This window comes from Erigeron canadensis, chromosome 1 (genome assembly GCF_010389155.1).
Source record: "Erigeron canadensis isolate Cc75 chromosome 1, C_canadensis_v1, whole genome shotgun sequence".
In the NCBI taxonomy this organism is placed as follows: Eukaryota; Viridiplantae; Streptophyta; class Magnoliopsida; order Asterales; family Asteraceae; genus Erigeron; species Erigeron canadensis.
Genome location: NC_057761.1, coordinates 308,577 through 324,539, shown reverse-complemented (window position 1 = coordinate 324,539; position 15,963 = coordinate 308,577). Strand labels below are relative to the sequence as shown.

Below are 15,963 nucleotides of genomic sequence, written 5' to 3'. Positions count from 1 at the left end.
GTTATTACATAAAATTTCCAACAGATTGAAGGTCAGAAATTTAAATCAGTCCCACCTCTTTTTCTTTAACTTGCCTTGTATATTTCCTCATATAATGCTCCCAAGTTACTCAATCCCCACTTGTTTATTTAGATAGATAGATAGATAGATAGATAGATAGATATATTCCTTCAATCACTTGCTACTATATATACTGACTATCAATTTCAATAATTAATAGACACTAATTAAGCATCATGAGAACATGCCCATTAATGTTGTTATGTTTATTTCTAGTTTTAGTTGTTTGCGCGAAATCGGACCCAGATCCGCTTCAAGACTACTGCGTGGCAGCAACGCAGAGTTCGCAAACATTTTTTGTAAATGGGGCTCCTTGCATAAACCCCGCCAACGCTGCACCTTCTCATTTTACTACCACTGCATTATCAAAACCTGGGAATACCGCCGCAAATCCATTGGGGTTTAATGTCACGCTTACAAACATTCGAAATCTTGCTGGGATGAACACCCTCGGGCTAACAATGGCCCGGGTTGATATAGCTGGAAATGGGCTGGTTCCACCCCATACACATCCACGTGCATCAGAAGTAACCATACTCATTAAGGGCTCGCTCCTTGTGGGATTTGTTGACACTTCAAATCGCCTTTTCACACAACAATTACGCGAGGGAGACTCTTTTGTTTTCCCCAAAGGTTTAATACACTTTTTGTATAACCTTGATTCAAAGGCACCGGCTTTATCCGTTTCTGGACTAACTAGCCAAAATCCTGGTGCACAACTTGCTTCAGCCGCTACATTCACTACAAAACCGAGTATCCCTGATGATATTCTAAAAAAAGCATTCCAAATTAATGGTCAAGATGTGTCAAGGATACGTAAAAACTTGGGTGGTTGACGCATACTCTCTGTTCTGTGTATCTATGTATCCGTTGATTACCAAACAAATTCAAGATTTTCAACATTTGTATTTGTGTTCTATAAGATAAATGAGTTAGGAAAAAAAAAAAAACAAAACTTTGGTACCTCACAAAAAGCTTAAAAAAATGGTCATTATCTAATCACTCGTTATAAATAACATAACTTTCTTAGAGTAAGATAATCCATGTGTATGCATGGTTGTGTGTAAGTGATGATTACCTATATAGTCCTCATGAGAGTTATAAATCTCACCTTGTATTCTTCTTCTAACTATAATATTACATGAGTTTCCTTTTTCATGATTATTTAATTATCTCTACTTTTTTATAAAGCAAAAACCTCATTTTTAAATTGAACTATTTAGCTTTTAAAATACCAAATTTGCCCTTAACAATTTATATTATCTATAATCTATCTACAATATCTATTAAGACAAACTTCTTTTTTATTTCTATTAAACTTTTAACTTTTGATCGATATGGCTAAACACCCTTAAATAAAACCAAAAATCTCCACACATATCTCATACTCCACCCGTGCACTTCTATAGAATCATAGAGATTGATACAATAAGTTGGTAGCGAATCACTTATACTTTTACATTAATAACCACACGATTACCACTACCGCTGCCACCACCACCCGTCACCGTATTGCGCAGGTACCCCTCTATTGTATTTTTTTAAATATAGTATTATAGTTTTACTAATGTTATATATAGGGAATTGCGCTTTCCTATAAAACAAATTGTTATCACCCGCATTTTGCCGTGGGTCTTCATATGCTAGCAAATAATGAACATTGTATAAGTAAACTTGGTATTTAGATAGCAAATAAACAAATCAGAATTATCATCCGCAACAACCAACTCTTTGTCGTTGAACTTGACCGTTGTTATATGATATGTTTTGAATTTTGAAACAGGTGGATGTTTGTTGTTGACGGCGACGGTCGATAGCATGAAAAACTTTATGATAGAGTTAAGTGATCATTGTAGTTAAGGGGCAAAAATGAAAAAATCTTAAAGCTTGTGGCAGAGTTAAAAAAATTAAAAGGGTATGTGGTAGAAAACTAAAAATTTAAAAGTCAAAGTAAGAGTAAAAATCAAATAAGATGAAAACTTGTGACAAAGGTAAAAAATCAAAAAGCTATGAGTTGAAGTAAAAAGTCAAAAAAATTACTGTAGTTAAGCAAACTTAAATTGTTATACAAAACTAAATTGTTATATATATTGTAACACCCGTCATTTAAAAACTTGGATTTTCGATTTTTTTTTTGCCAAACGGCATTTGAAATAAGCGGAAAGGGTCACTTTTAAAATCTGTCACATCCGTAACGGATGGTACCTTTAAAATTGGTGTTACCATTAAGCATCATCAAAACAATAAAAGTAAATCCAAGTCTTGGCACCAACATAAATGCCACATTATTACAAGTCTTTAAACATAAATGAGATAGCCAAAACATAAGGCTAATGGGAAGTCTAAGCATTCAAAAGTCTTTGCTAGTCTTCTTTATTCATTCTACCCAATCTCACCAAGCTAATCTTCGCCTAGTGATGAGCGTCTATTTTGTGATAAAAATCCCTAAGGAAAGGCTTCATTTCTATGCTTAAATGAGTTATTATTCCGGAACTATTGGTACTTAATGAATAATGTGTTTATGCAGGTTCACGGAAGATGCGAGAGAGGGTAAATGACATCAAGTGACTCAAGAAGGAAGCCTATGAAGTTACAAGACACAAGGAAGTGATTCAAGAGCCAAACAAAGATGCAAGAACAAGAACAGCAGCCACCAGCGCCGCTGGTCACCATGTCAGCGCCGCTGGCCATCCACGAGCACCGCTCCCTTAGTCACCAGCGCCGCTAGCCCAAGGAAGCCCAGGACCAGCGCCGCTAGTCGGCCCACCAGCGCTATTGGTCGGCCCAGATCAGAAACCGACTTTTACCTCTATTTAAGTCGAACTAACCCTCAAAACCCTAAAAGAGAGCTGATTCAGCAGCCCTAGCCGCCCAGCAACAACCCTAGATCAACTTTGCAGATTCCAAGGAGGTTTTGGAGTTTCTAACACCTTCCGATCTTCATTCTTGGTCTAGATCTTTCATCTTTATTTACTTTATATTATTGAACAATGTCTTTCATCTTTTCAGACTTTGTTATTCCTTTAATAATGCTAGGCTAGTAGGCTGAATACTTGTTTGGATCGATGTGATCATGTAGACGCTTATTGTTTTACTGTGTTTGTTTAGATTCTGTTGGAATGTGCTTTACTGTTTATCGTAGATTAGTAACTAGGATGTGATCGACTTGCATACATGTGATCATAGCAATATTCGTGTACATGTGATCGACTTGCATACATGTGATCATATAAGTAAGTCACGAATATTGTTATGATTATATGTGATCGACTTGCATACATGTGATCATAGCAATATTCATGCACATGTGATCAAGAATCCAAATGTCCACATAATTATATTACGGATGATAATCCATGTTCCACACAATTATAAACTTTAAAATTACACATAAGTTATTCAGAAAACAATCAAAAAACAATTTTCATGTAAAGAATAATCATCGGTCAGGCTTGATTTGAAAAGTTCTCAAAGGTTCTCGCAAAAAAATGGTTCTCAAAATAACTTTACCCTATAGTATTATAGTTTTACCAATGTTATATATGTGGAATTGCGCTTTCCAATAAAAGAAATTATTATCAAACTAGCATTTTGCCCGCACTTTGTCGCGGGTCTTCACATGCTAGCAACTAATGAACATCGTATAAGTAAACTTGGTGTTTAAATAGCTAATAAACAAATTAGAATTATCATCCGCCACAACTAACTCTTTGTAGTTGAACTTGATCGTGGTTATATGATATGTTTTGAATTTCGAAATAAGTGGATGTTTGTTGTTGACGCAACGATCGGTTTTTTTTAGCATGAAAACCTTTATAATAGAGTTAAGTGATCATTGTAGTTAAAGGGCAAAAATTAAAAATAAATAAATAATAAAGCTTGTGGCAGAGTTAAAAGTTTAAAAGGGCATGGATAGAAAACTAAAATTTAAAAAGTTAAAGTAAAGGGAAAAATAAACTAAGATGAAAATTTGTGACAAAAGTAAAACATTAAAAAATTATAGGTTAAAGTAAAAAGTTAAAAAAACTACTCTAGTTAAGCAAACTTAAATTGTTATACAAACTTAGATTGTTATATATATAATTAGTTTACCATGTTTCGTATTTTTACTTTTTTCTTATACTTCGTAATTGACTAGAATTGTACTCGCGCAATGCGGTGACGGTGGTGCTTAGTGATGGCGATGACGGGTGGCGTCGATGGCAGTGGCAGCGGTAGGGTAGAAATGTGTTATTAATGTAAATGTAATTGATTTAATAGGGGTAGTGTACTTATTTTAAGAGATGAGAGATACACCGTTGTATATAACTGATCCATAACTGATCCAGTTTGCATTATGAAAGGTAATGATCCAGTTTGCATTATGAAAGACTATAGATTTGTAAATATATGTTTATATTCAATAAAACAATTATGAGGAAAACATTAATTACAGTTTTAGGAGATTGTTTTTAGCGTGGGTTAAGAGATCGTATCTTTTAATAAAATATAATTAGGGTAAATTACACAAATGATACTTGAGTAGGTGTCAAAATTTTACTTTTCGTACCTCAAAGAATTTAATTACGCGAGTAGTTGCCAAATTTGCACGCTCACCATACCTCCGCCCAACGGATCGTTAAATTTGGCCACATGTCGCACAGGTTAGGGGGTATAACAGTCTTTTCACACTCAGATTTAACCTCCCTTTCTTTTTCACACAATTTTAAACAAAGACTTAAGATCATTGTTATCATCAAACAATTGACCAATGTTGGATATTCCCTTTATTCTTCCGTTACAGCAATAGATGGCGACAACGACAGCGACAACGACGACCGGTAATGTACGGAGGCGATTCAGGTGAACTGATCAAGGGGGCATAGAGAGAAGGCGGGTAACGATGATGATGATCAGAACCACCACCGACGGATTTCATCAACGCTAACATCAGAAGAAACAGTTGGAAAATCCATAACTGATCCTATCCTTCCTACATATGGATAGCTATGCCATTTTTTGTTGGGAAAAAGTGCATTTTTCCACCACTTTGGACATCAATAAATATATAGTCGTGTGACATATATCATGAACTGTTTAGTGGGTTTTGTAGTCTCTGGCCAAGGCTACGTAACAAACTAAGATGCGTCCAAATTGGGTTAAAGGTGAATGAGATATCGAGTCTCAAAGTTGTGTGTTTGGTGCATAAGTTGGAGTTGGAAAAGCTTTGTCCCACATTGGTGTGGGATATAAACTTTTACTAGTTTATAAGTGGAGGTGTCTAAGCTATGTCAAGATCTTGTGCTGTGTTTTACTCTGGCTCCTACCCGCGCGCAGGGGGGTGCAGAAAACGGGTTTCTGGGTCAAAATTCTCTGAACCAATGCGTGTACGCGCGACCTACGGACACGAATGCAGCTCGAAAAACTGGGGCCCGTGCGGGGCTCCTTTTTGCTGCGACCCGAGATAAACCCGACCCGGTTTTTGACCCGTTCAAGAATGATCTAGAAGAAGCTTTTGAAACTCCTGAAACTGATGTCATAAGTATCAGTTTTGTAACTCATGGAACTGATAAATAATTAACTCACCATTAGTGCTAGTTGATAATTTGGAGTTACAATTTTGTGTATATAAGGTCCTATCAGGGACTTGAAAGATACAACAACAACACATACATTTCGTTCATACCACACACACATTCTCTGCAATTTCAGTCACAAAACAGCAATCATCCCTGTGCTCCGTTCGTCTTTCAGGCAAGTGTTCAACGTCCGGCAGTACGCTGCTTTTAACCGGTGTACCCTGGGAACAGACGGCGAATCTGTTTAAGGGAATTGTGTCAAACACAAGCCCGGTTCTACTTTATTGTTATTACATTTTCTTGTTTTGCAGGAAGCTTTCAAATTACCTCTTTTATTTAGTTCCTCCATTCTGTTCTTGTTTAATTCCTTTATCATTATTTAATCGTTTTGTAATATATATATATATATATATATATTTAAGGAATTATATATTGTTATTATACTGTTATTTCCAACATTTTTCACTGTAACAGTGGAAACAGGGTTTGTTTATGTATTAAAATCAACGTTTATGGTAATCATTTGTTTAGATTTGAGGAAGGGGAGGTGGGTTTGAATTTGTTCACAAAAGTTTTCAAAGATGCTACAGAGGAATATCTCAAAAACACTTCCATATCTAGATTTGATTTTTTATTCTTTTTAGAGTTGGCGGTGGTGAAGGAAGAGATATATAGTACAGTACTCGTAATAAATAAGAGTATATTGTAGTTCATATCATCTGGCGAGTCAAACTTTGAATATAAATAAGAGTTTTGTTAATGACAGCCTTTAGGGTTAATTTGATGTATTAAAATTTGTACTTTGATTTGCGAAAATTCAAAAGGCGGTTATTAATATATAAAGTACTACTTTTTATGCATGTAATAAGCTGTTAATGACAACTTATCATTATCATTTTCCTATAAATGAGTTTTGTTAATGACATGTCATATCATATACTCATAAAGAAGGGAATAGATACAAGTATGGGTTATAACCGTCTTTTACTCCCCTACGTGCGTGACATGTGACCAGTTTTAACGATTCGTTACTCGGAGGTATGGTGAGCGTGTAAACTTGCCAACCCTGGATATGACTCGCGTAATTAAGTTCTTTAAGGTACGAAAAATGAAATTTTGACACCTACTTAGGTATCATTTATGTAATTTACCTATATAATTATTTTATGGGGAAATGTTGCATGTTGCAACTTTTTGAATAACTAATTTTTATTCTACCCCCCTGAGTACCCGAGATGTGAGTGTCGTATTACCCAACATTAGGGGTGTTCGTGGTCTGGTTTTTACCCGGTTTAACCGTGAACCGAACTGTTTAAAAAACCGTAAAAAACCAAACCGGTTTTGAATTTGGTTTTTAGTTTGGCTTGTAACCGAAACCGAATTGTATAATTGGTTTTTGGTTTGGTTATGGGTATATGATAACAAATTTGGTTACACTGAAAAACCGAATACTTATATTATTATTATGTATTTCAATAATTATTTAATATTTGTCTAGTCTATATGCATCATTATTAATACACTTCTTACATTAAATGTTTTATTTATTTATTATATTTACTTTTTTGTAAAAATTTGAAAAGATTGGATGGAAAAATAATGAAGAACTTGAGGATCAAAGATTGAAAATTTATAATGATGATGATAAAAGAGAATTTATTTGTTTTGGTACTTTCTAAGACTAGTTTTTTATTTAGATGATTATGCTACTTATTTATCCATTTCGTGTTTGAAGTCTAAATTTACTACTTTGGTGAAAAATTAGAATTACGAACCTATTTTGGTTAAAGTCAGCTTAGACAAAAATGGTGAATTTGTGTTTTTCATATTTGGTCGTTTTGGTTTTAAACCGAAACCGAACCGAATTCTAATTTGGTTTTGGTTTGGTTTTTCTATTTTGAATTAGGTTTTGGTTCGGTTTTGGTTTTGAAAAATAAAAATAAAAAAACCGAAAAACCCGAACCAAACAAACCGAATAACCAAAAACCGAACCGATGAACACCCCTACCCAACATACGTACTACGGGCGGTACATATGCTTTCGCTTTTATGTCATTTGTTTACCTCTTTGAAAATAGTTTATGCAAACAATTTTAATAAGATATGGGAAAAAATAAGATCATATAAACGGTCTATGTAAATTACTCTAGACTTTATAATAAAGTAATAACTTTTTTTAAATAATAAATTTGTTTCGACAACATTTATCTTCTTATATTCAAATTAAGTTTTAAAAAGATACTACTAGTATTTTTATTTATATTAAAATATAAACACAAAAACCTTAAAATCTCATTTAAGTTTTAATAAATGGTTGGTATATAATATACTAATATGTGGCTCTCATGTATTTAAGTTTAAGTATAGAACTTCTAACATATTAATTTTTAATATTTATTATAATGAATAATTATTTGAGTTTCCATATTTTTTTATGAATTAAAAAGTTAAATAATCATCAATAGATAGATTGATATATGATGGATATTGAAACTGAGAGGTTTTAGGTTTAAATTATGATGTGATCAAAATGTTTTTAAGAATTGAGACAAGGATTTTCCATCATGAGTTTCCTCTCGAATTGAAGTCAGGTATATAAAGACCGTTGAGCCCAATTTTACCGTTAAAAAGAATGAAGAACTTAAAAATTAAAATGAAAAAAGTTCTATATTTAAATTTAAGTTTAAATACAGTAATATATTTCTTTTTCAATGATATCAATAAGTAGCATGGTTGGATTAAATTGTTAATACCTTTATACGTGGAAATAGAGTATTAAAGGTGGAAATAAAAGTTAAGGGTTTAATCAAAAGAAAATGATAAATGTACCATAAGAAATGATAAATGTACAACAATATACAAACTTCACAGCCAACTGTACAAATATGTGATGCACAGTTGTGGTGTATTTTATTGAGGTGGTGTTTGGTTCATGGAATCTCAAGGAATTCCATGTAATTGGGATTTAAATTTCATTCTTTACCTTGTTTGGTTGGAAAGGAATAGGAATTGGAATTCAAAACATCCCTTCAAATTCTTTGAAATAGATAATTCACAAATCCTTCACTTTACCCATGGAAAGTTTTCAATTCCAATTGAATTGAATATTTTGGCAAATTAAAGCCTCCAAGACATACAAATCTTTCCTCCATTATGATTCCGGTGCACTCCTGTGCCGCTACGTCGCCATCAACTGCCACCACCACGTACATGTCGCCTGTAGCTACCACTACTGATTAGAAACTCCATGGCAGCCACCCTACCACCTACCTTGTTGTTGTGCCACCACCCCGACACCAACCTCCCTTCCGCCATGGCAGCCGCCGTCTTCTGCCATGGAAGCCATAACCTACCGTCATGGCAGCCACCACCACTGATTGTAAATTTAAAATCGATACCCATCTTGTTGTGTTCTCTTTTTTACACTTATTTTGATATATAGGGTTTCAATTGATTTTGAAAAAAAAATGAATAAAGAAGAAAGAAAGTATAAATGGGATTTGGGAAGAAAGATAAGGATGGATATATTATGGTGATGTTTATCTGTGTAAAGGTAAAAAAGAAAGAGGATATAAAGAAATGAAAATCAATGTGTGACTAAAAATGTTGTTGGGTGCATTTGTTTAATGGAGAAAGGTTAGGTAAAGCATGCATACTTATCTTAGGTAAAGTAAGGGGATTATGTAAAATTCAGGGGAGGTTATGTAAAATTTAGGGGGCGGGGGGGGGGGGGGGGGCTATGTATGTTTATCAAATTCAAAGGTTTAATTTATAACTTTTTTTAAAGTGGCAGTACCTAATCTTAGGTAAATTCTGCGGTACATATCATTTTCCGTTGTTTAATATGTCTATTATTATTATTTTTGTTATTGTTAGTACTTGACTACTAGCTAATCAACTCGGGTTTAACCCAAACATTTTATATAATTTTTTAAACGGAAATAAAATGTAAAGAAAAATATATGTAATTTTTGTTATTTAATACATTATAACTTGGTTTGGAGATATTAAATCAACTACTATAACATATATATATATATATATATATATATAAATACTTATGGCATTAATAAAACATAATATGACATTTTCAATCAAATTTAGAAAAATAAAATAAGTATTTAATGGCCTATTTATTTTTAAAAGTGTTCAATATTAAATATGGCATCATAAATAAAATAAAACTTTTTGAAAAGAAATATAAACATGCCACATAATCCTTTTTCTAAAAATAATTTTAGAAGACAATTCTCTTTTACCGTATTATATATAGAGATTATTCTTATTATTTTAGAACATCGCCTCTATATTAGGTATTTAGGTATATAAAACAATTTTAATAAAATAAAATATATTATATTATATGAATGAAAAAAAGGTTAATTTAGTCCTTTGATATAGTTTATATCAAAATTCTTTTAACTGAATTCCATTTAATTCTATCAACCAAACACAATACATATTTAAAAACTTTCAAATTCCAATTCCATTGACAGATTCCAATTCTTTCAAAAACATTATGTGAACCAAACTGCCCTTGATTGTTGTTGTACGAATATCAATTTCCTTAATCAAAGGTCAGCAGTCCTTTTTAATCATTTTGATAGAACGACCTATATCTTAACTTGCACGTATATCGTTAAACTAATTACTAGGGATGTGTGTAAGTCACCCGGAACGGATCGTTAATAGTTTGCTCTAGTTATCTTGAGGTGCAGAATCCCTCACTATAACTTGGTGATTCACAACAAGCCTTCAAATTATCTGCTGCCTCGGAGATCTTCTCTAGGCTAGCGGAACAATCCTTTGACGACTTAACCTGCACTATATGCTTGATATTTTGACAAATGTTCAACCCTAATCTCAGTTAGGGTTCGGATATATAGGAAACACACAACATGGACTTGAGCGAGCTAGCCTCGCATTTACAGCCCAGCTCGACACCTTTACGAGGTCGTAATTGTGTTCTAGCCTCGTATTTGTCCCGGCAAATGCGAGGTCGTATTTCATATGTGAATTGCGAGGTCGCAATTCACACTTAGCAGATTATTACACATTCAATACTTAAACTTAATCTAGTATTTTATGCATAATACAAAGTTCATTAATGACAATCACGTTACAAAAACATATTATAATATAAAGACCGAGCAATCTAGATTGCTATTGATATAGACGTGCACTTACAATGTGTGTGGTCCGTTTTGGGCGGTTTTAGCCTAAAATCTCAACCAAACCAATACTTACGGTTTGAAGATTTTTCAAACCAATCCGTCTAAATAGTTATGTCAATCCAAAGTAGCTAAAACCAAGTAAATAGGTTTGGTTTGAACAGTTAAACGATTTTTCATTTTTTTAATTTCAATATATAAAAACATATAGTAATACGTAGCATTTAAGATTCGATACCATGACATTAACAAAATATTTATAAGTCTTATTAGACATAACAAACATAACAAATGGCAAGTGTTGCACACATAATTAGAAAAGAAATATAATTGTTTTTAAAGTTAAAAGCTAAAAATATAATATAGAAATGATTTATTATTGAAAGTTATGCAAACTTTCGTCTATTGATATCAAACTTCTCTCAATAGCAACAATCTTTTCATCCTTGTGTTCCAGTTCAATCTTTCATAGACTTATACTAATAATTTAATGATTTTATAGTTAACCACATTATAACATTTCTACATAACTTTCGATAACAATAAAAAAAAATGCATGTAAACTTTTTGTCAAAGACAATATTAGATCAGGATATACTTCTACCAATACATAATACAATATATTATAATTAAATGGTGCAGTTTGGTTTAAATGTTGTATAACTATATGATTATTCGCGTAATACACGAGAAGTATATATGATTAATGACATGTTAAATTTTTATAATATCATAACAGGTAAAAATTAAACCACCAAATGAAGTTACATTATAAGTGGTCGTTTAGATTCCGGTTAATAGTGCGTAGACAGTTGAAGTTGGATACATCATCTATTACAGGTCTCGCTAAGTAAGGTTTTCATTTCTTTGGATGCCTTTCATTCATCCGGATATATCTGCATTGTTATTGAATTTGTGTTTTAACGTTTTGCTCAGATAATTTAATTACACACTAAAATTACTTAGCAATTTAATCATCAATTTATATATCGCATGTTTTGTTAATCTAATTTAAAATTATGCATAATATCATTGCAATTTTCATACAATTATTTTTATCATATCTAATTGTGATAACTTAATATAGACCCCATATTTATTTTTTTGGTTTGTTATTAAGAAGGCCGGTTTGACTCCGGTCCAGTTTTCAAAACATTGATTTAATAAAAAGGTTATATGATAAAAATTGTATACAAAAATCATTATAACCAAATTGTATTCGTTATATGATAAAATTGCTATACAAAAATATAATTTAATAAAAACATATTACATTAGAAAAGAAAATTTTACTGTTAAAAAAAGTTAGAAATTAATTCAAAGATAAAAATAATAAAAAATATAAAAATATTAGTTTTCATAATTATGCTTTATATGAAAATATGCTTGATCTATTATTTCAGAATCATCAATTTTTATTGGTGTTAAAATTTGGAAACAACAAATGTGTTTGATGATAATGATGGTGGTTACAGGTTTTAGATAAAGGTTAAAAACGAGAGCATTTAGATCTGAAACATATATTTTTTCTCACATTCTTTGTAAGGAAAAGTGAAAGATCTTTAAGGGTATTTAGACTTGGAAAAGACTAAAGTGCCCTTATATGAAATGCACGAGGGGTTTGACAGATTACAACTAACGTCCGTTAGAGTGAAGGGTATGTAATGATACGAAAAATCACTAACAAGGTATGTAATAATACGAAAAAAACGAGAGATAAGAAACTTAATAGTAGGGTATGTAATGAGATTTTCTCCAATTATTAATATCTACAAAAATCAAATAAGGATATTAAAAAGGTCTTTTTTAATCATTTTGATAGAACGACCTACATCTTAACTTACCCGTAGTATATCGTTAAACGGCTAATGGGTGTTACAGAAAATACAAAAAGGAAAAGAAGTGTGTACAGAATATAATCAGAAAGGAAGGGAAAATTAGAGACGATGAAAAGGGGGTCAATCCGATTACGGCAAATTAAAAAACTACACTACTTTTCTTCTTCTTCTTCTAATAATAATAACAATAAAACTATGTTGATTGTTATGCTTTTGATCGCGATTTCTTCAGATCTATCCGCCTTAGCAGACGACCACCACGGCGAACTGTAAGCCCAATAATTATAATTAATATAATATATATGTATATATTGACTCACTCTCTACAGATATAGTTAGTTTAGTTAGTTAAAAGTAAATAATATAATTTAATGGATAGTCCAAAGAAATACATCCGTATAATAATGTTTAAAAAAAGATTTAGATTGGAATAAGGGATCGGATATCTATTTGGCATTCCATCCATTTGAACCACAACTTAAAAATGTGTTTTTCATATAAATATGTATTGCCTCCTCCATCCCAAAATTTGTGCCCCCAATTCCAGTTTTTATTTAAACTACTACCGCATAATACATACTTGCTTGTTTCTTAGTTTCCAACTCACCCAACAAGTAAAAAGAAATTAGTGCGCCTTCTGTGGGTTTTGAGCCTCAATACCTTGACGGTGTATGAGGGAGGTTAAGATGTAGGTAGACCTTACCTCTACCTAAGTAGAGTAGAGAGGCTGCTTCCATTTTCAACCTAAATGGTAACAATGCCCTCCAACCTTTGTATGGGATGAGGATCAAACCCATGACCTCTGTCTAGAGGTCAGGGTGTTTACCACTGACCCAACCATGCTGCTTACCCAACAAGTGACTCTAGTATAATAGTAATAATTGATTACAATTCACCCGTATTTTGGATTTTTAAATAACGAAAAATACCCATATGCAGAAAAGGAGGAGGAAGAGGGTTGAAGGAAGCAGTCGAAAACACCACGGGAACTACTGCTTTCACCTTCGATTGCTCTCCTTCTGGTCCTTGCATCCCTTGCGTTTACCACGAAAAGGTGGGTGGTCTCCCCCTTCCTTTCTTTCTTTCTTTCTATATCTATATAATGCTTCAACATAGTCTACATATATCCTTTCCTTACTTTCATGTGTTGTTGTTGCAGAAACTAGAAAGTTACCGCTGCAGTGAAACCGGATATCGTATTCCTATGAAGTGTGTCAAAACTACTGTATCTCCCCTTGATACTCAAAATAACAACCACGACCACCAGGGCCGCCCAAGTCTGTTGGAAGATTCCTCCTCCACCGTAGAAGTTGGATCAGAAGTCTATATTACATACAGAAGTTGTATCCCTGCTGTTAATCAAGAAAGATTATCACTCCTTGGCTTTGAGGTTTATTTCTCGTTCTTACCTGATCATCTATAAATCATAGCTTACATGACATCACTATGTTAATCTATTATATTGCATATTACCCTTTTGGTCGTTTCTCCTTTTTAGTTTCACCTGTTATATTTTTGTTAACCTTGGACAGGCCATTATGTTGTTGTTACTCGCATCTAGTTCCTTTGTCATTTTCAGACGTAAGAGAACTTTGATCATGCCTCCAAGGTTTTAAACCTGCATCTTCACATGCTTCGGATGACTTCGTGATTTCCCAAATTACAAACTTTTTTCTGATACAGATTATTCAGGTACCATATGTTCTTAACAATTTCATTTTCTAAAATTTCATCTGTATGATAGCTTTGTAATGAGATTATTCTTTTTCTTATTTCTATTTGAAAACATTAGACCATAGAAGTGTGTAAGGTTTAGTTGTATTATCACATGTAAGGATTTGTATTAACCATCGCCTATTAACTTGGCAAAGGAAAATTTTGACATCTGATCTACCATCCTTATGTGGATTTTGACGTAGATAAGTTTTGTTAAACATTGGTGTGCTTTCTTTTACATTAGTTGCTATTGGTTACTATACTCACCAGTCACCAAGCAATGAGCCAACAAATAAGAGCATGAGATTTGAACTCAAGATTGTAACATATGAGTACCAAATTAATCAACTTGAACAAACCTGCATCCTTCCAAACACACTCATTATACTCACTATTCTGGTTGGAGATCCTTATGGATATTGTCTCTCTACTTTTGAGTTGGCGTAAGAGTGTCTACATCTTACTTCCTCCTGTACCCCGCTTAAGATAGTATTGAGTACCGTTGGTTATCTTGTAGTAAAAGTTCTATATGTCACACGATGTATGACAAAGATAATGATGCATCTCTAACCAGGTTCTCAGTAAGTGCCATCTGTAAAAGGGAGGAAACCAAAAAGGTCGTAGAATGTTTCAAACATTTACATTTCCGTACTTTCTTAGACATTCAGGATAGAAACCATGCTTGAGCCGAATAGAAGAGAAAAGTACATCCAACAAGTAAATTTACGACAGGGTGCTTGGTGTTTCCATTTCCGGGTCTAATTTTCCGAACTGGTGTTGATTTCTTGAGGATTGCATGTAGGTAACATGAGAATATCGTGAACCATCAAGCACAAAGTGATCCCTTATGTCATGTTATCCATTTGGTTAGACCATCCACAAGCTTCATAATCAAGTTGAAATACAAATTTAGTGTTACAAATCACCATTGTTTTTGTTGTGAATTCTTGATTTTATTGGTCAAAATTGTTTTAAGGTTGTAGCTCTGACTATTATTATTGTATAATTTATAGAGATTTTCTTTGCCAAAAAGAAAAGAACTTTGAAGGCTACCATTGATTTTTTATTTTCCGAACAATCAGTCGAGATGTGATATCAGGAAAGTCTTACTATAAGCATACCTAGATTAACTAGTTAATCTATGAAAGAGTAATTAATTATGTCATCGTCCTGAAATGGATAAAAATAAGGAAAACTCCTAATACTTCTAATAGACTAATAATAAGATAAAATTTTTAAAAAAAATCATTTAATTGGTGCGTTATAATTAACCAATTATTTAATGCATTTTCTGAGTCTTAAAATTTTAATTAGGACTAATGTGGGACCATAGTTGTTAAAGGCGTGCGCCTCTTGCGCCTAGACACAAAAAGGCAGATGAGGCACAACCTTAGCGCGTTAAACCCTAGGCCCAAGGCCCACTAACTATTTGAAGCGTCAGTTTACAAATTTCTATATAAATAAAGTTGTAAACCCTTTGTATTTCAAGGAGCGTTTAATGCATGCCAGGGAGAACGTATATTGTTAAAACTATATATCATTATTCTTAATAACATCATTCATTAGCGAGTATTCTTCATAAAACTAAAAGGTAAGGTTTCTTCAATTTTTATATTTAAT

General features: G+C 32.9%; 2 protein-coding genes across 3 annotated transcripts; both read left to right on the top strand.

The window, feature by feature from the left end:
- Positions 1-217: 217 nt before the first annotated feature.
- On the top strand, positions 218-1,221 carry LOC122585142 (germin-like protein subfamily 1 member 1). The gene has a single exon (XM_043757247.1). It carries the CDS (start codon positions 237-239, stop codon positions 894-896), a length of 660 nt encoding a protein of 219 aa, XP_043613182.1. The 5' UTR covers positions 218-236; the 3' UTR covers positions 897-1,221.
- Positions 1,222-12,614: 11,393 nt separating this feature from the next.
- LOC122581096 lies at positions 12,615-15,395 on the top strand. 2 transcript variants are annotated; one of them, XR_006320972.1, is made up of 5 exons: positions 12,615-12,896; positions 13,567-13,681; positions 13,787-14,017; positions 14,160-14,319; positions 14,918-15,395. XR_006320972.1 is itself a non-coding variant. In XM_043753247.1 (4 exons), the coding sequence occupies exons 1-4, from the start codon at positions 12,736-12,738 to the stop codon at positions 14,241-14,243; spliced, it is 591 nt and encodes a 196-aa protein (XP_043609182.1). In that variant the 5' UTR covers positions 12,615-12,735; the 3' UTR covers positions 14,244-14,516. The 2 variants fall into 2 exon arrangements, 1 of the variants encoding a protein (XP_043609182.1); XM_043753247.1 differs by lacking the exon at positions 14,918-15,395 and having other exon boundaries at positions 14,160-14,516.
- Positions 15,396-15,963: the final 568 nt, after the last annotated feature.